Genomic DNA, 26,193 nt, shown 5'->3' on the forward strand with positions numbered 1-26,193 from the left:
CCACTTTAAAAAGCTGTTTAGCATTCTTTATTTGTTAAAAAAAATTGTCATTAAAGATGACTTTTCCTTACAAACTGATCAGAAAGTACAGCCTCCATTTTTGGTGACTTGACTTTGTTTAAATACATCAAGGATAGATAAGTATTGTGACATAAGCATAAAAAATTGACAAATCAAAAACACATTGTCTGGGAACCCACTGTCAGGTGACTCGGCTGGTCTCCTCAGTTTCCCTGGGGAGCCCCAGTGCCCATCAGCGGTCACAGGAATGGGCAGTGCAGGAGGCTGCCACTCAGGGCCTGCCTTGCCTAGGCCTGCCCCCCGGAGCTGTGAAGGCAGGCCAGTGCAGAGTGCTCACTAACTGTGGTCCACCTGACCAGCAGCAAGATTACAACTGTCTCCACACGGTCTGACCCACAGTGAGGCTGAGGGAAAGGACTGCAGGCCAAACCCCTGCTCAAAGCACAGGTCCCTCAGGGTCAGGGACAGGCCACGTCCATCATCCTTCCTCAGCATTGTCTCTGGTCACTCAAAAATCATCTAGTAAGGAGCAGCCAATATGCATTCTCCCCCTTCTGCAACCACCCTGCCTTTCAGTATGTCCTGGAATATGGCAGCATCAAGTATGCATGCCAGCTCGACAGACCACAAAAACTCCAGCACCAGCCACCAGCCACAGATTCCCTCACGCCTGTGAGAACAAGGGCTATTTGTTGTTTTTTCCTAGTTCCCTAAAAAAATGTGAAGTTCTAGTGAAACATTATCAAGAGCTCAAGAGGTTTTGAAAAAGCTCCACATTTCCAGGGGCAGTCACTGTCTCCTTGGAGGGCATCACAGATTCAATCTATGAGCCTCCCGGTTGCCAGCCCTTCGCTGTCAGGAGTCTGGGCAAGCTGGAGAGGGATTCCTTCTGCTCCCTGGTCTCACTGGCCAGCACCTCTCACCTGCAGACACCACTGCTTTACTGAACCTAAAGAAGCAGGCACATCTGGAGCTGTCGGGAAGATTTCCGTGACCTCGCAATACACATGAGGAAATCCTGTTGCATTCCAGAGGAGAGGGCTGAGGCAAGGCACCTGAAGGAAGCAAGCTTTGAGGCAATGAGGAGAAATCATGAAAATATATGCTGCCAGGGATGGTGTCCAAGTAGATGACTCGTGTGACATCCACATGTGAGCAGATGATCAGATAGACGTCCATGTGTGAGCAGATGACTGGATAGATGTCCACGTGTGAGCACATGATCAGATAGATGTCCACATGTGAGCAGATAATCGGATAGACGTCCATGTGTGAGCAGATGACTGGATAGATGTCCACGTGTGAGCAGATGATTGGATAGACGTCCACGTGTGAGCAGATGACTGGATAGATGTCCACGTGTGAGCACATGATCGGATAGACGTCCATGTGTGAGCAGATGACCGGATAGACGTCTATGTGTGAGCAGATGACTGGACAGACGTCCATGTGTGAGCAGATGACCGGATAGATGTCCATGTATGAGCAGATGACTGGATAGACGTCCATGTGTGAGCAGATGACTGGATAGATGTCCACGTGTGAGCAGATGACCGGATAGACGTCCACGTGTGAGCAGATGATCGGATAGACGTCCACGTGTGAGCAGATGACCAGATAGACGTCCATGTGTGAGCAGATGACCAGATAGACGTCCATGTGTGAGCAGATGACCGGATAGACGTCCATGTGTGAGCAGATGACCGGATAGACGTCCATGTGTGAGCACATGATCGGATAGACGTCCATGTGTGAGCAGATGACCGGATAGATGTCCATGTGTGAGCAGATGACCGGATAGACGTCCATGTGTGAGCAGATGACCGGATAGACGTCCATGTGTGAGCACATGATCGGATAGATGTCCACATGTAAGCAGATGATCGGATAGACGTCCACGTGTGAGCACATGATCGGATAGACGTCCATGTGTGAGCAGATGACTGGACTAGGTCCGGCAGAGCTTCAGCGGGAAATTCTCCGTGATGAGGTGATCAGCATGAAGAAGGACCACCACATTAACCTCAAACTCTGCAGGGAAGAGAGAGACGCTCACTCACACTGAGCACTGGAAACAGTCTCACGGTGAGGCAATGTCCAGGTGCTGCCTGGGCTTCAGTGTCTCCCTGGACTCTCTGTAGACCCAGTGAGCCCCCACACTGCATGTGACTGCCACTATAAACTTCTCTACTTAACTGTCTTGTCGGCCCACAGTGTCAGCCTGACAGAGTGGCCACACCTACAGTTCCAGCACTTGAGAAGCTGAGGCAGGAGGAAAGCAGTGAGCTTGAGGCCAGCCTGGGCTAGAGCCAGTTCCAGTATGGCCTATGCTACAACAAGACCCTGGTGGTCCTGTTGTGTTAAACAAGGAAAGCAGAGTCAGTTGGTTCAGCTGCTGTGCCTTGGAATCAGCTGAGGTGACATTTGCTGAAACACTTGGTTCTTGCATTCCTGCAGTCAAGCTTTCCTTCACTGGTTTTTCACTCTTTACGGGTAAAAATCACAACACGGGATGAATGTGAAGAGGAAGTACCCCAAACAAAATTGAGCCCCTGTCTTTAATTTTGCTGGTATGGGCAAAGAGATCCTGGCACCACACTGCAGAAACTCAGCTCTGGGCAGGGTTTTGGGGTGTATATACTCATACATGGACCCATGCAAATACACGTAATTAAAAATAATAAGTTGCATAAAAAAAAAAAAAACATGGAGAAGTGTTTTCCCAGGGTCAGTCCCCAAGGAGCACAGAGGCCACCACATCTGTGGTAGAAGGAGGCCAGAGCTCAAATCAATGTGGCAGCAGTGTCCACACTGGCTTTATGGGTATGCAAAATGCTAAGGTGACGGTGTTACAGAAATGTGTACAAGTGTTTCAGAAAGCCAGAGGCCAGGTGGGGCATGCCAGGGTCAGCTCCCTGCAAGAGGCCCTGAGAGAGACCACTGTGGAGCTGTGAAGTTGTACCCAAGGTGGGAAGCCCCAGAATGTTGGAGAAGCAAGGACTGAGAAACTTCTGCCAAGGAAAGCTTCGGGCAAGAGAAGTTGGCCAAAGACAGCAATTCCATTTACTGCCCTAGCACTGGATGGGTGGGGCTACCCAGAGCTCCGGGAGCCCCGATGCCAGACATGGTGATCAGACTTGGTATCTGACTGACCTGCTGGGCTTCAGTACTGCTTTGATTCAACTTTCTTTCTCTCTCTCTCTTGCCTTGGCCTGTTGTTACTCTTTCTGAATGGGAATGTTGGTTCTGTGCCTATGTTGAGAGCATGCTATTTGTCTTTTGAGTCTCAGAAGCAGCTCTGGTCTTTAGATCATGGGACTTCTGAAGCTGAGATGAATGCTGTTGTTGTAGGGTGATGTGTTCTGGCCAGGCTGTCAGAGTGCACTGTGGTTGACCTTTATTGTCACCTTGACTAGATCTGGAGTCACGTAAGAGACACATCTCCTGGTATTCCTTCAAGGGAATCTCTAGAGATGTTTAGCTTAGGAGGGAAGACCTGCCTTGAATTGGGTGGCACCATCCATGGCATGGGGTCTTGGCCTTAATAAAAAGAAAACAAGAAAGCAAACCTGATACCAGCATTTATCTGTCATCTGGTTCACCTAGATGTGGGCAGGCAGCCTCCAGTCGTGGATTTTCCACCACCAAGGACTAAACCCCCCAATCGTGACCCACAATAAACCCACCTTCCTTTACTGTTTTTTGTTAGGTATTTGGTCACACACTACCTACATGACAACTGGAATGGCTTTTTCTAGAGATCACGGTGTCTTTGCTTGGCTCAAGTCTGACTTTGAAGGGGGCCTTCAGTTGGCTTTAGTGTCCTGCATATGCAGCTTCTCACTGAGGCATTATTGAGAAATCAAAGAGCTGAATGTAGTAGGCTGTGACTACTGCACGCCTGTGTGCAGGGGGTCTGTGTGCAGGGGGTCTGTGTGCAGGGGGTCTGTGTGCAGGGGGTCTGTGTGCAGGGGGTCTGTGTGCAGGGTGCTTCTTCCCTATGGACCACACCCTTTCCCTGGCACTGGACTGCTTACCCACTTTGAAGTTAGTGGTCTCCAGGGTTGGGCAGGTGAACAGTCTGGGAAAGACCATGTACAGAGGGACAGAAAGGTTTCTACAAATGTCCCCATCAGCGATTTGAATATTCTGAATTTCTGTGGCATCACGTGCGTAGCCTTCTGCACACCCTGGGGAAAGAGGAAACAGCATGGGGTCAGGACACCACCACACCAAAGCAAACTAGTCAACAAACCCGTCCAGTGCTGTGCCAAGGAGCACCAACACATTTACCAACACAAACCCAGTTTGTTCCTTGGGCCTGGGAGTTCCCTTCCTGGCACTTCTCACTTCCTCAAACATCACCACACCGGTCTGACAGTGCTCCCAAGACTTCGGGGGCTGGGAACCTAATGCCCCAATTACTATTTCAAGGATTATCTGCAAGTGGGGTCTTTGGGGGCAAGTAGGCATCGGAACAGCTTGGTTACAAAAATGAGGTATCTGGCACATCTGCTCTGTTATGATGCGATGTCCCCCACCAGGTTATAACTATAGGAAGGGAGGGCTCAGTGGCTGACAACACTTCCTGCTCATGCAGTGGACCCAAGTTCTTTCCCCAGCACTTACATCAGGCAAATCACAACTGCCTCTTAACTCCAGTTAAAGGGATCCAACACTCCTTTACAGCCTCCCAGGTACCCAAACACATGTCACAGACTCACAAGAGTGGGGGACAGATATCTGTTCAGCATCTGATGGCTTTGTGCTGTATTACAACATGGCAGAAGCTATCACATAGTCAAGTACAGCTCGCCAGCCTGAGAGAGCTCCATATAACAGTGCTCTCCTGAGACAAGCCATAACCGTCATGAAGACAGTCACTCCCCAAAGCTCTGACTCTCAACACTGCTGTGCCAGGGACGAAGTTTCTGATACACCGCTTTTGGGAAGCACATTCAAAGCAAAAGATATGTCTCTGTGGCCCAAAGCTATTCAAATTTCCCTAAGCAGCCAAAGCCCAGGAGCATGGCCATCATCAGCAAATGAGGTTGCCATATCCATGATGTGTGGCGACGGCCCTTACTTCACTGGTTTTCCATACGAGGTCTGGGAACCTCCTGTACCACTCCCAGGAATCAAAGGAAGCGTTTTTTAAAGCCCGGATCCCCTGGTTCCCCGGGACCACTGCACATCTGAATTAGGATCTTTGAGAATGGAGCTTAGGCACGCACACATCAGCAAGCTCCAGGAGAATGAGCACGAATGAGCGTGAGAGCATCCACCTCACAAGAGCAGAGACTTCTAAGGGGAGCCTCGTGTGTTAAACCACCCAGCACCTCCATCCTCTCCAGGACTGCCTGGGGGTGACGGACAGACAGAAGCCTTACCACAGGTCTCCACCCGCACCAGCTGAAGCTCTATGCTCCGGATGGCAGCATCCGAATGCTCCACCACCAGCTCTCCTGTCAGGGGCTGCGTGATTGCACAGTTGGTGGAGTTGAGATGTCCTCTGATGAGGAATTTGGGAAGTGAGGCCCTCTACACAAAAAGAGATAAACAAGACCTCAGGAACAGACGGAGAAGAGCCGTTAGTTATCCCAGTGCGTCGGTACAAGGAAGAACTGAAAACCAGTTGGGTAATTGTTCTGTAAAGTACCGATACCCTGTTTTACAGAACAAGGATAGTAAATGGTGTTACCACCGGCCAGTGGACACCAGACCGATCCTCAACCACCCTGTAGACATAAAGGACAAACAGACATGGCCAGCTCTGGAGAATCAACTCACTGCCTACACTGACTGAAAAGCTCCTTCACCAGGCAACAAGACATAAAATGTAAAAAGCCTGGGAAGTCGACAAGGGTGATTAAGGACAACCACTCCCTCAACCCCAAGCTGAAATAAACAAACAAATAAATAAAAGAAAGAAAGAGAAGAAAAACAGGTCTAAGAAAAAAGAAAAAAGTGGTCAGTTTTACACCGTTCCCAATGAGGCAAGGTTGGAGGCAGTTGTCTTTATTTCTGGGATATTGAATGAGCGGCTTTTCTCAATGCCTGATGAAAAGCTTTGGGACTTTCTCTGCGTCAGGAAGCTGGCCAAGGGGAACTGGCAGGTGCTGAAGGAAACAGCTGGACAGCTGTTTACGAGTCTTCCTCTGTCTTGTCCCACTATCCAGTAGAAGCAACATAAGCCAAAATTTAGCATCACTTAGAATCTGTAATTGCCTATGAGTACAATTTAAACTTCCTGGCAGCCACACTAAAAATTTTAACAGTGTATCTAAAACGTTACCACGTCTGCATACAGTCGATGAGAAGTATGCACGCTATAGCTCAGCTAGAACACTGCTCGCCTGGCAGGCAAGGACTCTGGCTCCAAACCAGGCACGGAAGCAAGTGTCTGTCATCCTAGCACTCAGGTGGCGGCAGGAGGGTCACAAGTTCAAAGTCATCCTCAACTAAATAATTCAAGGCCAATCTGGGACACATGAGGCTGTCTCAAAAAAAAAAAAGTCTAAGTGATGCTTTGCATTCTCGTGTTCAAATCGAGTCTCTGGGACGGACGGGGCGGGCACTCTCAGCCAGCCGCATCTTGAGTGGCCGTGGTCACCCAGGGGTGGCAGGCGCCAGACTGGTACAGCTCACAAACACCAGCGGTTTCTCACCCAACGAACCGTCTAGACGTGTGGGTGGAAGACAAGTTTGGAAACACAAGGAAAACGAGTTGATTTCAGAAAAGTAGACAGCAGCAGAGGCTCACCCAGCTTGAGGCCGCTCGTGAAAAAGTGCCTTCCAGTGTCATTCTCAAGAGTCCTGCAGACACTTGTGTCCCTCTCCCCAGAAGTGATGTACAACACACGCACACCACTGCATGGTGGTGATGTACCACACACACACCACTGCACGGTGGTGATGTACAACACACGCACACCACTGCACGGTGGTGATGTACCACACACACTACTTTTGGTCTCATCTCCTGCCTTCCTATATTTTCTGCAGACTTCTTATTCTTCCCCCAAATTCCTTTTATTTACTTAGAAAAGAAAAATCACCAGTTATTTTATAAATAACTATGTGTTATACAAGGTTTTTAAAATATAGCATGTGCTAGGTGGTGGTGGTGGTGGTGGTGGTGGTGGTGGTGGTGGTGGTGGTGGCGGCGGCGGTGGAGGAGGCGGCGGCGGCGGCGGCGGCGGCGCACGCCTTTGATCCCAGCACTTGGGAGGCAGAGGCAGGCGGATCTCTGTGAGTTCGAGGCCAGCCTGGTCTACAGAGCGAGATCCAGGACAGGCACCAAAACTACACAGAGAAACCCTGTCTCGAAAAAATGAAACAAAACAAAAAAGAATGGCATCAGTCATGACTCCAGTATCCCAAATCTCCCAGACATGCCTTCAACCCAGCTACGAGCATGAGCAAAATGCAGACTTGAGTAAAGAAGCCAAGTTCTAGGCGGAAAAGAGCTACAAACAGCACTGCTTGCTCTGAGATAGAATCATTTACTAAAAACCAAAAAACTGGCCGGGCAGTGGTGGCGCACGCCTTTAACCCCAGCACTCGGGAGGCAGAGCCAGGCGGATCTCTGTGAGTTCGAGGCCAGCCTGGTCTACAGAGCGAGTTCCAGGAAAGGTGCAAAGCTACACAGAGAAACCCTGTCTCGAAAAACCAAAAACCAACAAAACAAACAAACAAACAAACCTGGGGAAATTTTCTGGTAGTGGGGCAGAGTGCTAATGCAAGAAGGCTGGCCACCGTAACTAATTGCTTGGTGCAGGTGGCCCAGCAGAGGCCTGCGGGGAGCTGCCTCCAAGATCCAAGTGCCCTTGGTTCTCACGCTAGGAAATCTGCTGGTGCTGCCCTGTCCCGTGTCCTTGCTGTCCACCCCCACAAACAGGTCTCTGACTGGAATGCCAGTGAGAGACTGCAAGCTAAGCCTCAGCAGGGACGAGAGGCCAAGGCCCAGTGCAGACCAAGGAAATAAAGGAGCAGGACGGGAGCAGGAGTAATGGCGCTCAGTGCACAGGCAGGAAGCGACCAGCCGGGTGCAGTGGTGCATGCCTGCGGCCGGGACAATGGCTGCAGGAGGCCAGCCAGGGCAATGCAGTGAGACATCACCATGGCACGAGAACGAGGTCATGAGCATGTGAGGAGTCCTAAAAGGACTGTCTTTTTCCCCCTAAGTGATTATTGAGCTCAATATGAAATCAGTCTGAAACCTCCCCTTGGGTACAAACACCATCAGAAACCTCGGTCACTGACCCCTCAGTTCACAACTGGGCAGTGAACTGGGTCAAGTTACTAGGAAAGCCACAACACACAAGTGTGAGTGAGGAATGAGTACCTCTTTGACGTTCTGCAAGGTTTCCGGAGTGATCGTGAAGTCAACGGGACTTGGAGTCAGCTTCCCCTTCTGAGGCTGAAAAGGAGGTAAAACCACAGTCAGCAGGGCGGACCTGGGGGTGAGCAGCTTTTCCTTTCTGACAAAAATGAATGGCGGCACAGGACACTAACTGGAAGGACGTGGTGGTGAGAAGCAGGGGATGTGATTCCACACAAACCTAGGTCCACCCTCCCCAGTACTGTTCCATCTGTATGCCAGGGCCAGATGTCTCCATCTGGGACCTTCTGGGCTCAGAACTGAAGTCAGACCTAAGGAACACAATGGTGAGGCTGGGAGATAAGAACTGCTGCCACCTCACACGTGACAGAGAAGTACATGGAGCTCAAGGACTTCTCACTGTGTGCAGAGTTGAACCAGACTGGCCAGTGCTGCTTGCCATTAGCTCGAGAGCTTTCTACTAGAAGGAACATTCCAGAATCCATTCACACGGCCAGGCTACACGGAAGCCTGCCTGGCACCACAGCCAAGGGCCAGGATCCAAAAGGCCAGCAAGACCCAAGACCCAGAGATGCAGAGAGGGCGCAGCCAGTGTGCCAAGTCCACTCACTTCCCAAAGGCTTATTCCACAGAGTTCTCTTCTCAATGCCCTCTAGCTCAACAGGTTCACAGCCTGTTTTCTTGTCAGAATGTTCTTCCTGCTGCCCGAAAGTAACACTGAACTTGCAAACCACATGCCAAAGTAAACTGTAGCCTTTCTGTGAGGACTCCAATAACAGTTCTTCTTTCTTTCTTTTTCCTTCCTTCCTTCCTTCCCTCCCTCCCTCCTTCCTTTCTTTCTTTATTCCTTCTCTCTCTTTCCTTCCATCTATCTATCTATCTATCTATCTATCTATCTATCTATCTATCTATCTACCTACCTATCTACCTACCTACCTACCTACCTACCTACCTACCTACCTACCTACCTACCTACCTATTTTTGAGGCAGAGTCTCTCCACATAGCCCTAGCTGTCTTGGATCTCCCTCTGTAGACCTGGCTGGCCTTGAACTCACAGAGATCCACCTGCCTCTGTGTCCCAAGTGCTGGGATTAAAGGCGTGTGCCACCACACCCAGCCTTCTTTGGTTTTTTTGAGACAGGATCTCACCACTCTGTCACAGCACAGGGTGGCTTTGAGCACACCATGTAGCCCAGGCTAAAGCTGAATTCCTGGGGACCATCCTCCCTTCTGAGCACTAGAATTACAAATGTGAGCTGCCGTGCTTGACTAACAGAATTCTTGAAAGCCCTGTGGTGACAGAATACCATGAACACAGATGGGCCCTGGACAGTGCAGTCATTGCTCTGGGCCTGATCATCTTAGGAGGGCTCTGTACTCACAGGGTAGGGACTTCAGAGAGACCCTGGGCTCAGGGCTGAGTTAAGACTTACTGTTCTTCACAAAATGTAAAGCTTTCCATATTATAGCCATAAAAGGCTCTAAGTTTGTTTTAGGACATAAAGCCCCAAACACTTTAACGTAGATTACTTAAAGACCTTTGATGGAAAAAGAATAGCCACCTTTTAAAACATGTAATTTCAAAGCCAAAACAATGTAATCATAGTTTACACAAATTAGGAGCTCTAAGTAGGTGGCTACAATACTAGGGTCCTAAAAATGTCCCCAAATGAAGGAGTGCAAATGAGGGCCCCGGTGACGACTTCGCTGACATCACGAGGAGACTCCAATCCTGCACTGCGACCCACTCTCAAAGCATCCCAAAGATGTCACATCACAGTGTGACACAAATCCACATGTGACCCTCCTGACCCGCCAACCACCCTCGCAGACGCCCTGCCCGAGTCCCTCTTCACCGAGGTGCACAGTGCAGTGGTGGGATCCAGTGGGCTGGATCCAGCACCAACATGGCAATGGTATATGGAGTAGCCTGGTCAGAAATGCTCGTGAGCGAGCACGGCACTGTACCCCTGCCCTGTCCACAGAGCTCCCGCAGAGGTGGTGGAGCAGGCCTTTCCAGCTCCCTGAAGGCCTCAGAGCAGGTTCCTCTGGCTGACACTGTTCAGCAACCCAGCTGCGCTATCCCAGGTAGCTCTCCAGGCAGGTTCCTCCAAGGTCCCTCTCAAGGATCCTACCTCAGTCCTGGAACTCCTTGGACAACCAGTCTGATGGAGGGAACAGCAGGATATGGAGGAGACAGACTGACCACTGGCCAGGGCTGAGAGTGGTGCTCCCAGGACACAAAGGCCAACATGTGGCTGCCTCTGTGACATTAGCCCTAGTGAGCTCTGAGAGACTGTTCTGGGGATGTATCTGCACCACATGTCACACCAAGGGGAAGTGTTGCCACTGTTGATTCTCTGTGATCACGCAGGCCAGTGGTTCCGACATCCCAATGGGGCGACCCTTTAACACAGCTCCTCCTGATGTGGTGACCCCCCGCCCCGGCCATACAATTATTTCTGTTGCTCCTTCATAACTGTAATTCTGCCACTGTTATGAACTGTAATGTAAGTGTCTGCATTTTCTGACGTTCTTAGGTGACCCCTGTGAAAGGGTCATTGAGAACTGCTGATGTAGGTTATGGCCTACATCAGCCTACTTGTTATGAACGCCCCCAAGTAACTGCAGCAGCGGTGGCCAGGGACCAACTACCCAAGATGGCACGGAAAGGCATTTTTAAGAATTTGTTACTGCAAAGTATAGGCACAAAGTGTGAGGATCGGAAAGAGACAGGCCTGCACATCCCATGTTCTCACAGGGCACCGAGTGCCAAGCATGAAAGCAGTCTGTCTCTGGTGTTTGCCACAGCAACCTGAGGGCCAAGGTGGGTGTCTCCTTTGCAGAGACAGAACAGTGCGCTTGCTGCTTGTCATAAAATGGGTTTCCTGAGATGCAGACCCAGAGGTGGGTGTCATTGAGCTACAGAAATAGTGCCCATGCTGGTGCTCATGCCACCAGTGTCCCATCAGGGGCCTCGCGTCCCCGCCGGACCCAGCTTACTGGCTTGTGAACGGGTGCTATCCCACTTCTCACAAGAGAGCCTAGGGCTTACCGCAGAGTGAACGATGAATTCGCAGGTCTTGGTCAGGTCCTTGGCCAACAGGGACCGCCGCATGTCACAGCGCAGTGTGTACTAGAGGAGAAGTAGGAGAAACAAACGTCATCTCAGTAGGCTTTGCTTTTATCTAGACACAATGTCCAAAGGACAAGTAGTCAACATATTTTAAGGACCTTTAGCCAATGGATGTGTTTCATGCAGTTGATATACCCGAGAGGAATTAATGTGCAAACTACGGGCATTTCTAAACGAAACACACGCAGCTGTTCCCACAGGCAGGGTGTGGGAGGTAAGAACAGGTAGCAGAACACAGGGGCTTGAAGGCTCGACGCAGCTGTCCACCTCCTGTGTGAGCCCAGACACAACACAACCCCTCTGAGCTGCAGCTTCCCTCTGCAACCCGGGGATATGGAGGTGGACCTGTGACGGGATCCATGAGCTCCACTCTGGATGTTAAGTGTGAGGGGCCAGAGCCAAGTTCAGCCACACTGTCCTGAAGAGTTTTTCATTTACCAACAAGAAGCCATGGATGATAACATGAAAAAAGAAAAAAAAACAGAACTCCAGGGAATCCTACAAACTATTCGTGTGTATTTTAAAGAAGAAACAAAGATGGTGTTTTTAAAAATTTTAAATTCAGAGACATAGAAGTAAGAAGACTGGGATTAATGTCCATGTCCAGTCACCACAGAGCCAGCCTCCTTTCCCAGCAGTCTTCTCAGCCCTGTCCATCAATCTCCAGATGGAGCCCCAGGTGAACCAAAGGGCGGGAGAGAGGGGCACGGGAGACGCTGCCTTTGCCTTTGGCTTGTTCACTTTTCTGAGTGTGTGGCGGCTTTGCTGAGCTTGTCACTGCTAGAGGAGTTCCTGCTGTGAGGAGCCTCTGTCCTCCTCAGGAACTGGGCACTGTAGTGTGGCCACTAAGCTTACCTGGTTGTGGCACAGGAACTGTGGCCTTAAATCAGGCAGCCCAGAAACCATTTCAGTTAACTTACAGTATTGATATATGAGCTGTTACAAGGGGGATGGAGAGATGGCTCAGTGGTTAAAAGTACTTGCTGCTCTTGCAGAGGACCTGGCTTTGATCTTTATTTAACTCCAGTTCCAGGGGATCTGATACCCTCTTCTGGCCTCCATGGTCACTGCATGCATACGGTGCAGACACACACGCAGGGAAACACCCACATATGAAATAAACTTTTAAAAACAGTTGTCACTAGTGCGGACAAAGGCAGAGGCAGGCGGAGCTCTGTGAGTTCTAGGCCAGACTGGTCTACATAGTGAGTTCCAGGACAGCCAGGGCTGTCTCTCTCAAACAAACAAACAACGAAGGAGTTGTCCCAAGGCTACTGTAAGGACAGTCATCAACTCCTGTGCTCATCACTCGCAGATAAGTCACTGTGTGACAGGCCTGTGTGACATCCTGTATGACATCCTGTGTGACAGGCCTGTGCCCAGCTCTTCATGTCATTCTCTCGCTAATCTTCTAGCAGCAAGGTTAGGCAGGCTGCTGGAGGAGGTTCAGAGGTGGCATCTGAACTGATCCCTGCCCACTGCCAAAACCTGTACCAAATCCTTGCACAGTGTGATGGCAGCGCTGTAACTCAAGCCCAGATCTACCTGCTCTACCCCTGTGTCATCATCATCATCATCTTCATCATCATCATCATCATCTTCTTCTTCTTCCTTTTTTTTTTTTTTTTTTGAGACAGGTTTTCTCTGTGTAGCTTTGTGCCTCTCCTGGATCTCACTCTGTAGACCAGACTGGCCTCGAACTTACAGAGACCCTCCTGCCTCTGCCTCCCGAGTGCCGGGATTAAAGGCGTGTGCCGCCGCCGTCGCCGTAGCCGTATCTTCTTACTCTATAACTAGCTTTCCCAGGTCCTAAGGAACCAGCAAAGTTATCAAGAGATACAAGGTCAGATTTTTCTTTAAGGTTAAAAATTATGTGACTGGGTCTGGAGAGATGGCTCAGAGGTTAAGAGCACTGACTGTTCTTCCAGAGGTCCTGAATTCAATTCCCAGCAACCACATGGTGGCTCACAACCACCTGTAATGAGATCTGGTGCCCTCTTCTGACCTGCAGGGATACATGCAGGCAGAACACTGTATACATAATAAATAAATAAATCTTTAAAAAAAACATGATGTGAGCGATATGGCTGTCTACATGTACGTATGTGCAGGTGAAGGAGCTGCCCACGGAGGCCAGAGGCATGGGGTTCCCCTCGAGCTAGAGGTACAGGTGGCTGTGAGCTGCCACTGTGAGTTCTAGGAACTAAACTCTGGTCCTCTGCTAGAGCAGTGAGTGCTTTTAACCACTGAACCATCTCTCCAAAACACACACACACACACAATTTTTAACTGTGAAAAGGGAGACTAGAATTTTTATAAATTCTGGATAGGAGATTTTAGCAGACATGTTGGTACTGTTATATGTCTGCGCTATAATATAAAATTTTGCAAGTATAGCCACAAGAGCAGAACTCAGTAAGAAGTAACAAGCAAGCCTCCGCAAGTCAGGAATTTAAAATAGGTTACGCTTTCAACCCTTAGTTTTGTCTCTGATATTTACATTACACTACTACAATACAACTCAAATTATAATGAGAAAGTTTCTTGTGTCTATATAATTTGAGAAAGCATTAGGATTCAACAACAAAGCTTTTGCCATGTGGTGGTGGTGCACACACGTTTAATCCCAGCACTCTGGAGGCAGAGGCAGGAGGATCTCTGTGAATCTGAGGCCAGCCTGGTCTACAGAGCGAGTTCCAGGACAGGCTCCAAAGCTACACAGAGAAACCCTGTCTCGAAAAACAAAAAACAAAAGTAAACAAAGCTTTTATTCAAGGTAACGTACCTATGTACATTAAGGTAATCTTCAGAAGAGCATGCAAAAAATCGGCGCCATGAGTGACATGCTGGGAATGCCTATGCTGAGATGAGCCCTGTGACCACAGCAAGACATTGTCCTCTCTGGATGACGCTTACTGACAGAGAAGCTGGGCAAGACCTGTCAAATACAGGATGGATGGATGGATGGATGGATGAAATGGAGCAAATAATCCTAGATTCTACTAAGTAGATTTTCTCAAGAGAAAATGTACACTTGCATATGAGCTATTTGCGAATCTATGATCGTTTTGATAAAAACGTTCAGTAGGATTCTGTGTAGTCTCCAGGCTTTGGAGATGGATGCTGAAGTTCTGAGACATGAAGTGCACAGAGACTGTGCAACTGACTTTCAAATGACTCAGAAATAAACACAGATGAGAAAGGATGGCCAGGCTGGGATGCAGCTCAGGGATGCAGCATATGCCTAACACAGCTGGGTTCCAACTCCAGCTGCGTGGAAAAAATATTAATCACTGGTAAGTGGTGATAAGCCTGAGGCTCAGGTAAAAAGAAATTGCATCTTTACAAATTTTTAAGATATTTGGGGCTAGGTACAGTTCCGTGTTGTAGCTGAGGTTAACCCTAAAGTGGGAAAATCTGATGACCAAGAAGAAAGTAGGGTGGGGGCATCATCAGCTCTGCCAGAGAACTCGCCACATACTAACACTCTCATGCATCTAAGAGGTCCCAGTACATACACAGTCAGGGAACACACTCTACATTTATATTCTTAGTAGCATTTGGAAAAGGATGAGACTTCCAATCTAACTTTAAATAAATCAGTTTTTTTCCTCTTAAGTGACAACAAACAAAAGAGACTATGTGCTGTGGGATGTTCTGTATGGCAAATGTGTTGCTGATTAGTTAATAAATAAAACACTGATTGGCCATTGGCTAGGCACAAAGTGTAGGCGGGACAAGGAGGAGAATAAAGCTGGGAAGTGGAAGGCTGAGTCAGAGAGACACTGCCAGCCGCCACCATGACAAGCAGCATGTGAAGATGCCGGTAAGCCACGAGCCACGTGGCAAGGTATAGATTTATGGAAATGGATTAATTTAAGCTGTAAGAACAGTTAGCAAGAAGCCTGCCACAGCCATACAGTTTGTAAGCAATATAAGTCTCTGTGTTTACTTGGTCGGGTCTAAGCGGCTGCAGGACTGGCGGGTGAGAGAGATTTGCCCTGACCGTGGGCCAGGCAGGAAAACTCCAGCTACAACTATGACCAGAAAAACTGATCTTATTCCAGTAAGTTTCCTTTTAATTTCTGTGTGTGAGTGTGGCGGGTGTGGTGTGCACCACAGTGCACATGCAGAAGTCAGAGGGCAACTAAGGAGTTGACTCTCCCTTCCATCGTGCAAGGCTTACAGACAGAGCTCAGGCTTGGCAGCAAGCGTCTTTACCTGCTGAACTACTAGTGCCAGCCCTCCACTCAGGTTTTGAAATTATGTAGATGTGTGGTGTGTGTCTTTGGGTATACACATATGCACTGAGGTACCCTCATGGCGCTGAGTTCCAGGTACTTGTGAACAGCTTCACGTGGGTGCTAGGAACCAAACTTGGATCTCTTCAAGAGCGCTACCCAGTCTTAACCGCTGGGACCACTTTCCAGCACCATTTTTGTTTTTTAGATTTATTTTTATGTGTGAATGCATTCATGTGCTAGCATTCACGTGTGTGTGTGTTATTACTTGAAACAGGTGTATGAGAAAGAGGGCTGAAACTTTTTTTTCATAGAAAGGTAGCTTTTGCAATGGAGTACAGCATCCTATGTCATTCACCTTGACAGATTTTCAAGCAATTCATGAATTTCACATAAGACTAAACCTTTAGTTAACATTCCCAAAGGTTTTAAGTTGTTTTTTTAATGTGCTAGGTTTTAAGCAGATGAGTGGTATTTACTAAGTCCGAATGTGATTAACTGAAACCTGATTAACAAATCAAGCAACTGTCCAATCTCCTGCTTTCTTGTGCATCCTAAGACTCAGGGTTTTCTTACTTAGCAGGGGAGCCACTGCAAGGCAGACTACACAAAAGTGCCTTTCTTCGCACTGAAGGAAGGAAGGGGCTCTGGCTCTGGCTGAGTCATGACTGGGCTCTGCTCCTGAGACAATAGCAACTGTGGAAGCCATCCCTCACAGCAGAGGTAGACAGGAAGTCATAAATCCACTTCCCCTCATTTACAAGATTTGCTCAATGAAGAATACAGCCTATGTTGAAGCGGCAGCCTTTGGGTATTGCACAAAGAGATACTCATAAGAATGAAACAGACAAGTTAGTGCTGCCAGAAAGAGCCTGAAGCAGATCTGTGCCCCTGATGGTGTCACTGTGGCCTGAGAAAAATGCAGAGAACAAAGGAACTTTAAGGAAGAAGTAATAACCATCGTTCCTACTCAACACAAGGGTCACAGGGCTCAGGGTGTAACTTTGTGTTGCAGCGTGTGTGAGGCTCAGGGTTTAATCCCTCACATTGCAAAAACAGTATGTCATACATAGAAGTAGTTAGCAGGACAGAGTAAGAAACTGATACAGCATATACATGAGCAGTCTTGGAATTAATCATTATTAGGGTTTGAGTTCAACTATGTCAGTAAAGGAAAACGGTCAAGTTGTCCTCAGCAGAAAAACAAAGGTGTCGAGTATGTAGGGCAGGAACTCACCTGAATGTTCACAAACACGCCGTGGTAGGTCTCATACAGGACTTTGCTGCCCTTGACATGCAGAGGAAACTCAAAGGGAATCTCAGTCTTGCCACTGGGGAGCTTCCCTGGCTTCAGCACGTCTATGGTGCTGTTGAGAATCTGGATCGGCTGTCAACACAAATCAGCTTCAGCCATCGGCACACACTGGGTCTGTCTGTCCCTGTAGTCACGCTAGCAGCGGGACATGAATACTCCTACTCTTGCTGTGTCGAAAGCACAGGGCTGGGGCTGGACACAGAGAGCAAGTTGCTTCCGTCATCAAAGTCTGCACATTGGCTCCTTTCTTTTTTTGGTTTTTTGAGACAAGGTTTCTCCGTGTAATTTTGGTGCTTGTCCTGGATCTCGCTCTGTAGACCAGAACTCAGAGATCCACCTGGCTCTGCCTCTCGAGTGCTGGGATTAAAGACGTGTGCTACCAACCGCCTGGCTGGTTCATTTCTTTAAAAATTGTTACTACATTTAGTTAATTTAGTGAGTGTGAGTGTGTGTGTGTGGCGCACACATGCCACCACAGTTTGCATGTGGGAGGGAGTCAGAGGACAACCTGTGGAGCTCAGTTTGCTCCCCGCACTGTGTAGGTCCTAGGGATCAAATTCAGGCTGTCAGCTGTTGAACCATCTCACTGCTCCAACAATGGTTCAAACCCAGGCCACTGAGGTGCTGTCCACAGTAGGAGCTGAGCTCAGGTGTGCCTGTTTCCTGCTCCAGCGCCTCACTGGACTGTCCTGAGAACCCTACATGGAGAATAAGTAAGCAGGCCTACCACGAGGCTGCTTGGCCAGGCTGGCCGACATGTGGCCCAGGACTACTCCGTACCCGCCATCTCTCAGCACTGCTACCCAATTCCCACAGCCCTCAGCCTCCTCTCAGTCCTCAGCCTCAGCACGGCAGCTCTGGGGCAGGGGAGGCTTCTCCTCTAGCCCCAGCTCCCCACATAGACTCCTCAGAGGGGTCCACAGAGAGGAAAATAGGAATATCATTCAGGAAGCCGAGTTTTTACAATCTGTATTTTATTTTATTTTGAGATTGAGTCTCCTGTATACTGCAGACTGGCCTCAAAGTTCAGATTCTCATTGCCCCTGCCTCGGCCTCCAGAGCACTGGACCACAGCATGGACCTCCACCTCCAGCTGCTTCATGTTTTAAAGCTTTGGTTTAACATCACCTCGGGAAAATTCCTAATGAATTACAATTAGACAGATGCAAAAACCTAGATCACCACTAAACCTAAATAAGTTCATGTGCTCCTCCTCACAGGCTTTTTCCTCAAATAGAGCTCACACAGCCTTCAGGGAGAAAAAAAAACCCCTAAGTTTGGGGAACTTTCTAGAATATAAACTCTACCCTACAAGAGCTCCCTGCTCAAAGTGCATCTCAGTGTGAAGTTCAGCAGGAGCAGTGTACAGAAAGCGTGATAAACAAGGCAAGAGCCACAGGCCACGAGGATTTCTGAGAAGCTCTGCCCTTGGGCGGCTCAAGTCACCCAGCACCAGCCGGGGTAGCACCCATGCAAACATCTGCTAGCAGGACCCAGAAGCAGCACAGCCTGACTGCACACGGTGAGAACTGAGTGTGAGGGCACGAACCTCACAGCGACCCCAGCTGCCCAGGCACACGGTGAGTGCACAGCATCAGCGCTGCGGCTCTTACCTTCACGGAGTTGTAGAAGGCTTCGAACACACCCACACTTTTGGCACTCAGCTGGAGGTTGACAGTTCCTTCCATTGTCAAAGACACTCCCTGATGTTGGACAGAGTCCTTGCTAGAGATGACCACCACACCAGAGAGCACTTCCTGGGGACAAGAGGCAGCGTCCAGTCAGAACAGCACCTCTCCCTGAACAATGCTGTTCAGAGATCCACACATCTATGCAGATGTCACAACCCTTCCCACCCTCTCCAGCAACAGTGATATCAGGCCTGGACAGAGGAGGGTGCTCTGGGCCCTTCCCCAATGCCACCTTCCAGATACTCCCCCAGTCCTGGCTTGTGAGATCCCACCTGAAGTCTGATTCAGAAATCCTGCCAGCAAACAGTACTGCGAAGGCACGATGGCACAAAGCCGCTCACAACAAATCAAACAGCGAAAGAGAGACAGTAGTGGAGGTCAGCCCACACCGAGACCGGAAGACAGTGTACCACATCTTGTGCTCTGTGGGTTTCGGGGGCAGGGTGAACCTGGTGTCTATGAAATGTACTAAGTATTTGTTTCCACTACCTACTCCAGAGCCCTAAAATCCACCTGAGAACAGGGCCAACAAGATGGTGCGGTGGGTAAAGACACTTGCTGCCAAGCCTCATGGCCTGAGTTCAAGTCCTGGGACCCACATGATGGGAGAAAGCTGACTCCCACAAGATGTTCCCTGACCTCCACATACCCAATCACATAAATAATATTTCTGAATAATCAGTATTATTTCATTTTATTTACAATCAAAGCCTTTTACATCAGACTCCCAGGAGAACTTTATATTCTTAGAACATAAAAATGCCATAAGCAGATTTACATGAAAGTGCCTCTGAAATAATTTAGCTTCTAAATTTAATTTTAAAATAATTCCAGGGATACCTTTAATCCCAGTACTCAGGAGGCAGAGGCAGGCGATCTCTGTGAATTCAAGGCCAGCCTGTCTAGAGTGAGTTCCAGAACAGCCAGGGCTACACAGAGAAACCCTGCTTGAAAAACAAAACAAAACAAAAAGCAAAATAAAAATTAATACTAATTTGTTGATAAATCAGGCATTCTTTTTTTTTTTAAGATTTATTTATTTATTATGTATACAGAAGAGGGTTCCATCTCATTACAGATGGTTGTGAGCCACCATGTGGTGCTGGGAATTGAACTCAGGACCTCTGGAAGAGCAGTCAGTGCTCTTAACCTCTGAGCCATCTCTCCAGCCCAAATCAGGCATTCTTATAATATATACTATGCAATTCCTATTTTTTAAAAAAAGCTCTCTCCCCACTCTTACCCAGACACTCAAAACAGAGGAAAGGAGATGCACAGCTCTGGAGAGCATCCACGCCTCACGTGGACACTGGACAGGGGCCTTCAGCTGAGGACATCTCACAGAGAAACCCCTACAGGTGTGTGGTGTTTAGGGAGGAGAGTCATGGCCTTTGCCATCCTAAGAAAGCTGAGATAACTGGAAATGAGACGGAGGGAGAACGCAGCTCCATGCTGTACGTATGCAGAAAGCATAGAAGGCAGGCAGAATGTTCTAGACTATACACCATACCCTCTATGCAGACACTCGAACCTGTGTTCTTCATCAAAGTAGGCAGCATGGCCGCCTCACTGACCTGGAGAAAAACTCAACCCTTCCTTGAGGCAAAGGGCCAAAGTGCCAATCCGCCACCTATGGCACAGGGGTTCATTCTCTGCTCTGGAGACACTGGAGGTGGACCAGGACCTCAAGCCCACCCTTAACCAGATCCAGCTACAGTGTTTTACATACATGTATGCACATGTATGCACTATGTGCATGCCTGGTGCCCTTGGAGGTCAGAAGAGGGTGTGGGATCCCCTGGAACTGGGATCCTGAGCTGGCTGTAAGCCACTAAGTAGATCCTGGGAATCAAACCAGGATCCTCTACAAAAGTAGCCAGTGCTCTGAACCTCTGAACAACCTCTCCAGCCCTGAGCTTTCATTTTTAAACAGCATTACAGTTTTGCAACTTTTCCTTATAAAGAATGAGCTGTTGTGTATAAGGTTTCTCCTATGTATGTATGTATTTATTTATTTATTTTGAGACAGAGTTTCTCTGTAGTTTTGGTGCCTGTCCTGGATCTCACTCTGTAGACCAGGCTGGCCTTGAACTCACAGAGATCCACCTGGCTCTGCCTCCCGAGTGCTGGGACTAAAGGCATGTGCCACCACCACCCAGCTCTTCTCTTTATTTTTTAAGAAGTTACATCCATGCCAAGTAAGGCAAAATGAACCGAGTTCTGGGGTCTTTTGAGAGGAGGTAGGTAACAGTAACCAGCCCATGGCACAGGAATCCCCTGTCATAATAACCTGGCTATGCTGGGAGTATACTTCCTTTATATTTCACAGCTGTAATATTCAATGGTGTCACTTTCATGAGTACATGTATCAGATTTAAGAATAAGGCATTCTGAATTCATAAAAACAATGAGTTATATTTACATTACGGGAAGATTTACTGCAGGGTTCTTCTGGCCAATAAGCTCGCCCAGTGCACCAAAGACATCATGTAACTCACAATGTCATACACATTTTTGTTCAAGTACCTGTTACTGCACCACACAAAGAATAGAGGATCACCACCTTGGGGCTCAAAGGTGCTAGAATCTGTACACCCTGCTTGGATGCTGACCCTTAGTCCTCCAGTCCACAGCAGGCAGGGATCTGGCAACAGTGCACTGCTCAGCAGGCACTTGGGATGCCACTTGTGGAGTATGCGGCCATATTCACATCATGGCAGAATAGTTCTAGGGTGAACAAACTACAGGGTGTAGGGAAAAAATAAAACAATATGACCACTTAGCATGTGAGCCTCTACCATGGGTCAAATTTATGGTTAGCCCGGAAGTACCATCTCTCAATTCTGAAAATACAGCATTTGAGTAAGTGCTGTTTCCTTCCTACAGATGAGAATTAAGACCCAGAGTCCTAGACTTAGGAATAAAAGGATGGTGACTCCTGACTGCAATCCCAACACTCCAGGTGCTACTACAGGGGGACTGCTGCAAGTTCAAGGAAAGCCTCAGCTACAGTGAATTCCAGGTCAACCTGAGTGACAGACAGACTGAAAAAACAAGGAAGTACCTGACGCCAAGTACTACCCAAATTTGATCCCCAGGACACACGTGGTGGACAGGAAAGTGGACTGACTCAGTGTCTGTCTCTTACACACACTAACATACACATATAAATAAGTGCTATTATGAAATAGTACTAGTTATACACTCCCACAGAAAATTAAAAATGTTGGTGGAAATATGGAATTAGAAGTCAAGTTTTCAACCTAATGGGAAGACCTTTAGAAGATGGCCTGGGAACAAGGCTGCAAAGGCTACATGTCTTGGGATGAACACCCCAATTTATTCTTTGTTCCCCAAGTACAGGGAAAACCTTATTTACAGGAATCCTAAAATCTCTACCCCTATATTTATTTTAGTCATCCTCTTAAGAATGACTAGTTTCGCCGGGCAGTGGTGGCGCACGCCTTTAATCCCAGCACTCGGGAGGCAGAGCCAGGCGGATCTCTGTGAGTTCGAGGCCAGCCTGGGCTACCGAGTGAGTTCCAGGAAAGGCGCAAAGCTACACAGAGAAACCCTGTCTTGAAAAACCAAAAAAAAAAAAAAAAAAAAGAATGACTAGTTTCAAAATTAAAGAAAAAAATAAATAATAATAATAATAATAATAATAATAATAATAATAAAAAGGTCTTTGGCCAGGCGGTGGTGGCACACACCTTCAGTCCCTTGGGAGGCAGAGGCAGGTGGATCTCTGTAAATTCGAGGCCAGTCTGGTCTACAGAGACAGTTCCAGGACAGCCAGAGCCACATAGAGAAACCCTGTCTCAGAAAAACAAACAAACAAAAGAATGACTAGTATCTAGAATAGTATTCATACATATAAAGTAGAATGTACATATGTACAGGTACAGTATACATACTGTACCTATATAGTTCTTTTCTGATTAATGCCTATAAAAATCAATTAACAGTTTTTCAACACCTATTAAGTAGCAGGTACTGGATACAAAGGTTAAAAATAAATAAGAGGGGCTATTTCAGGCTGGGTGTGGTGGCGCAAGCCTTTAATCTCAGCACTCTGGGAGGCAGAGGCAGGGGCACCTCTGAGTTCCAGGGCAGCCAGGAATACACAGAGAAACCCTGTCTCGAAAAAACAAAACAAACAAAGAAATAGAAAAAATAAGGGCTGATTTTTGCTGTATCCAAATTATATCTCTAGAGTGTGTGTATCTGTATATAAATTTTATCTCTACAAAACTATTACCTGGGGAAAAAGTAGAGCCACACAGCTCTCAACTGGACTCAGAACTGTTAGGTTTTTTGCTACATTTACATTTGCTACATTTGGTCTGTACACACAGGCAGGTACACATGCACACCCACACATATTATGGCTAGACCTTCTGAGTTACTATGGCAAAGTTCAGCACATGGAAGGGGCTCCCTCTTAACTAAGATACACTTGGGAAATTCAACACTGATACAAAATTACTGCTTTACAAAGTTGTGCATTGTATTTTGGTCATCCCCTTTAGTGTAGTTTCATCTTAAACAACTTACTGCCTTACCTTTAAAAACTATTTCAAATTATGTGCACACACTTGTGTGAGTGGCTATGTGCATGTGAGTGCAAGAGGTGTCAAGACTCCCTGGAGTGGGACTTCCAGGTGGTCGTGAGAACCCTGACATGGATGCTGGGAAGCCAACTTGAATCCTCTCCAAGATAAGTAGCTGCTCTTAACAGCTGACCCATCTCTCTTATCTTTTCTGATGAGACAGGATCTTACGGATCCTGGGCTTGCATAAAACTCAATATGCAGCTGAGGACGCCCATGAACTTTTTGATCCTCCTACCTCTAACTCCCCAGTGTTAAGAGTACAGGACCCACCACCACATCTGGTTTTACACAGCACCGAAGACTGAACCCCGGGCTTTGTGCACGCTGGCAACAATTTTACCATCGGAGCCACTTCCTCAGCTCCAGGTTTTCTTAAGAATGTGGCAACAGTTGGACAGTATCCCTGAACTGAGGCAGGCCAGACAGTTTCCTTTATGAACCGATTAACTATTTCGGCAGTGATCTAGCATCTTGCCATTGAGTCCAGAGTCCCTTTTATCAGGGGTGATGGTACCTTGGTGGCGTTTGGGTTTTTGGTTTTGGGGGGAGGGGTCTTGGAATGTTGACAGCTGGACAAAAAAACAAATGTGGCTTTGTGTCCAGAGGGTGGAAGTGGGGTGGGACACTGGAATCTTTATAACTATCACGTTTCCACTTTTTAGCATCCGTTTACGATGTTCACCGGGATGTTTCCCTTTTCGGCGCCGCCCTGCTTTTTGCATGACCGGACACTGCACTGAACTGTGTGCAGACGCTAGCCGGATGTTACAATCGCTCGTGTCTCCGCGGGTAGAACCAGGGCGCTCGCACTCTACAACTCTCTAGGGTGACGACTCCTGACGTGACGACAGGCTTCGGAGCAGAGTTTTGCATTAGGAGCGACCAGGGCCCGAAGCACACCTTGTCTGTTTTCAAGGCTCTTCTGCACCGGCTCGGGCCCGGGCCCCGCCGCCCGCCCGCAGACGCGCCCCCGGCCCCACAGCACGGGGCCGCAGGGCACGCGCGCCGTGCCGGGGACGGCGGAGCCCGCGGCCCGACCCCTCCACTTACCCCGGCGTGATACACTTTATTCGCTCTTTTAATCTTGATGTCCAGGGAGGTCCCCATCTCGGATTATCCGCAGAGGCCGCAGCGTCCCGGCACTCGTGACCCGGCCGCCCCGCCCACTGCCCCGCCCCTCTCCCGCTCCTTCCGCAGTGGCGCCACGTGACCCTCCCTCCTTCCGGTACAGGAGCGGGACTTACCGCGAACAGGGGCACGGAACACACACTCACGCACACACACACACACACACACACACACACACACACTTCCGGGAAGGCTGTCGGGAGCTCCCAGTTCTCCCGGCGTGCCCCGCGGCGGGGGGGAGGGAGCGAGGCGAGGCCGCTTCGCGGCGGCGCTTTCCACACCGGAAGGCTGCTTTCCCGTCAGGCTATGCGCGGAGGGCTGCGCGGTGGAGGTGGGTTTCCGGAAGCGACAGCAGGAGTGTGTCCCCGCCTGTCAGCGGCTTCCTCCTTCCCGGTAGCGACGTCCGTTTCCTGACATTCGGAGGCGCCCGCCCCCGGGCCCTCGCAGCGGGGCCCTCCGAGCCAACCGCAGGGGCGTGGCCCCGCGCCAGCGGCCCGCCGTTCGCTGATTGGTGGAGGGCGCCCCGGCCACGCCCTCCGGCCACGCCCGCGGCGCCCGGCCAAGGTCTGGGGAAGCGCCGGGTGACCTCGCTCCGCCGCGGGCCGCGCGCCGGGTCCCCGCCAGTCGGGCTCGCGGCCGGCCGCAAGGGCTTCCGAGTGGGGGGGGGGCACCCCGGCCGCTGCGCCCGCAGGAAGGCCGGCTTCCGAGCTGAGACGGACCTGCGTGCTCGCCTGCCTTCCAGCAGCCTGCCGCAGTGGGCGCCGGAAGTTCAGGGAGGCTACTTCCGCCAGCCGGCGGTTCGCCCGCGCACGGGTTGCTGAATTCCGACCTCTCGTCAATGTGTGAACTGGACTCTTCCAATAAGCAGAAGGGCAAATCTTAATGTTTCGTTGCCTAAAATGATGTGGTGGGGGAAATGGCACTGGTTTAAATTCCTTGATTCTGATTATCTTCAATATATATCACTTTTAAGATAACATGTCTCTGTAAAAAGGTTTCGTGAATGTCAAGAGCTGTGCTCTTGAGGTGTTCCGTAGGCCGAAAGGGATGTACGGCGGCTGCAGTTGCTTTTGAAGGTTAAAATAAGATGTCTCTGAGTATTAAGGGGCCCGTTTTCAGCTCTTCCCCTACCATCAGGACCTTCCCGTGTGTCTTAAAGACTTTCTCAGCGATTCTAAAACAAGTCACTTGGGACTTAAAATCACAGTCTAGAGTATTTGCAAATCGAGAAGTAGATCCTGGTTCTCCCAGACTCAACCACCATTTTCAGTTTGTGGGATGGGGGAAGTCTCAGTGCAGGGAAAGGAAAAGAAAAGTCGCTTTCCATGTATCCACATTCCAGGCTTATTGCAGCAAACAGGCTCCGTTCTCGTACAGATTCTTGTTCTCCAGGGCAGGCGTGCCAGATTTCCTCTTTGAAGGTTGCACACATGATTAAGTACTGTAAAGATCTCCTTCCAAGAATTACCTGTGTTATTGAGTCTTATGCAGTGGCTTCCGAACAATCCTAAATTCATTCACCCGAACACCAATCTCTCTGAGTTTTCTTTCCATCCCTTAATCTCACATTAGGTACCTAAGACCGCTTTGGGTCAGTTTCAGCTACTAAATATCAGACTATGACAAAGTGACAATCTTGTGACCCAGTGGGACCCTAGGTCTTTTGCAGGAGTAATAAAATCAAAGTTGTGATTGTGAC

General features: G+C 48.9%; 1 protein-coding gene across 5 annotated transcripts; it reads right to left on the reverse strand.

Annotated features, from left to right (window-relative positions):
- Positions 1-24,940, reverse strand: Vps26c (VPS26 endosomal protein sorting factor C). Of its 5 annotated transcripts, none has more exons than XM_052741271.1 (8): positions 24,776-24,940; positions 18,673-18,816; positions 16,982-17,131; positions 11,423-11,503; positions 8,369-8,443; positions 5,412-5,562; positions 4,059-4,211; positions 1-2,052 (listed from the first exon to the last, which is right to left on the reverse strand). In XM_052741271.1, exons 2-8 carry the CDS (start codon positions 18,745-18,747, stop codon positions 1,970-1,972), a joined length of 768 nt encoding a protein of 255 aa, XP_052597231.1. In that variant the 5' UTR covers positions 18,748-18,816; positions 24,776-24,940; the 3' UTR covers positions 1-1,969. The 5 variants fall into 5 exon arrangements, with proteins under 5 accessions (XP_052597231.1, XP_052597230.1, XP_052597228.1 ...); XM_052741270.1 differs by lacking the exon at positions 24,776-24,940 and adding an exon at positions 24,611-24,769; XM_052741268.1 differs by lacking the exon at positions 24,776-24,940 and adding an exon at positions 24,417-24,549.
- Positions 24,941-26,193: the final 1,253 nt, after the last annotated feature.

Source organism: Peromyscus californicus, unplaced genomic scaffold (genome assembly GCF_007827085.1).
Source record: "Peromyscus californicus insignis strain IS unplaced genomic scaffold, ASM782708v3 Scaffold_16__1_contigs__length_79575227, whole genome shotgun sequence".
In the NCBI taxonomy this organism is placed as follows: domain Eukaryota; kingdom Metazoa; phylum Chordata; class Mammalia; order Rodentia; family Cricetidae; genus Peromyscus; species Peromyscus californicus.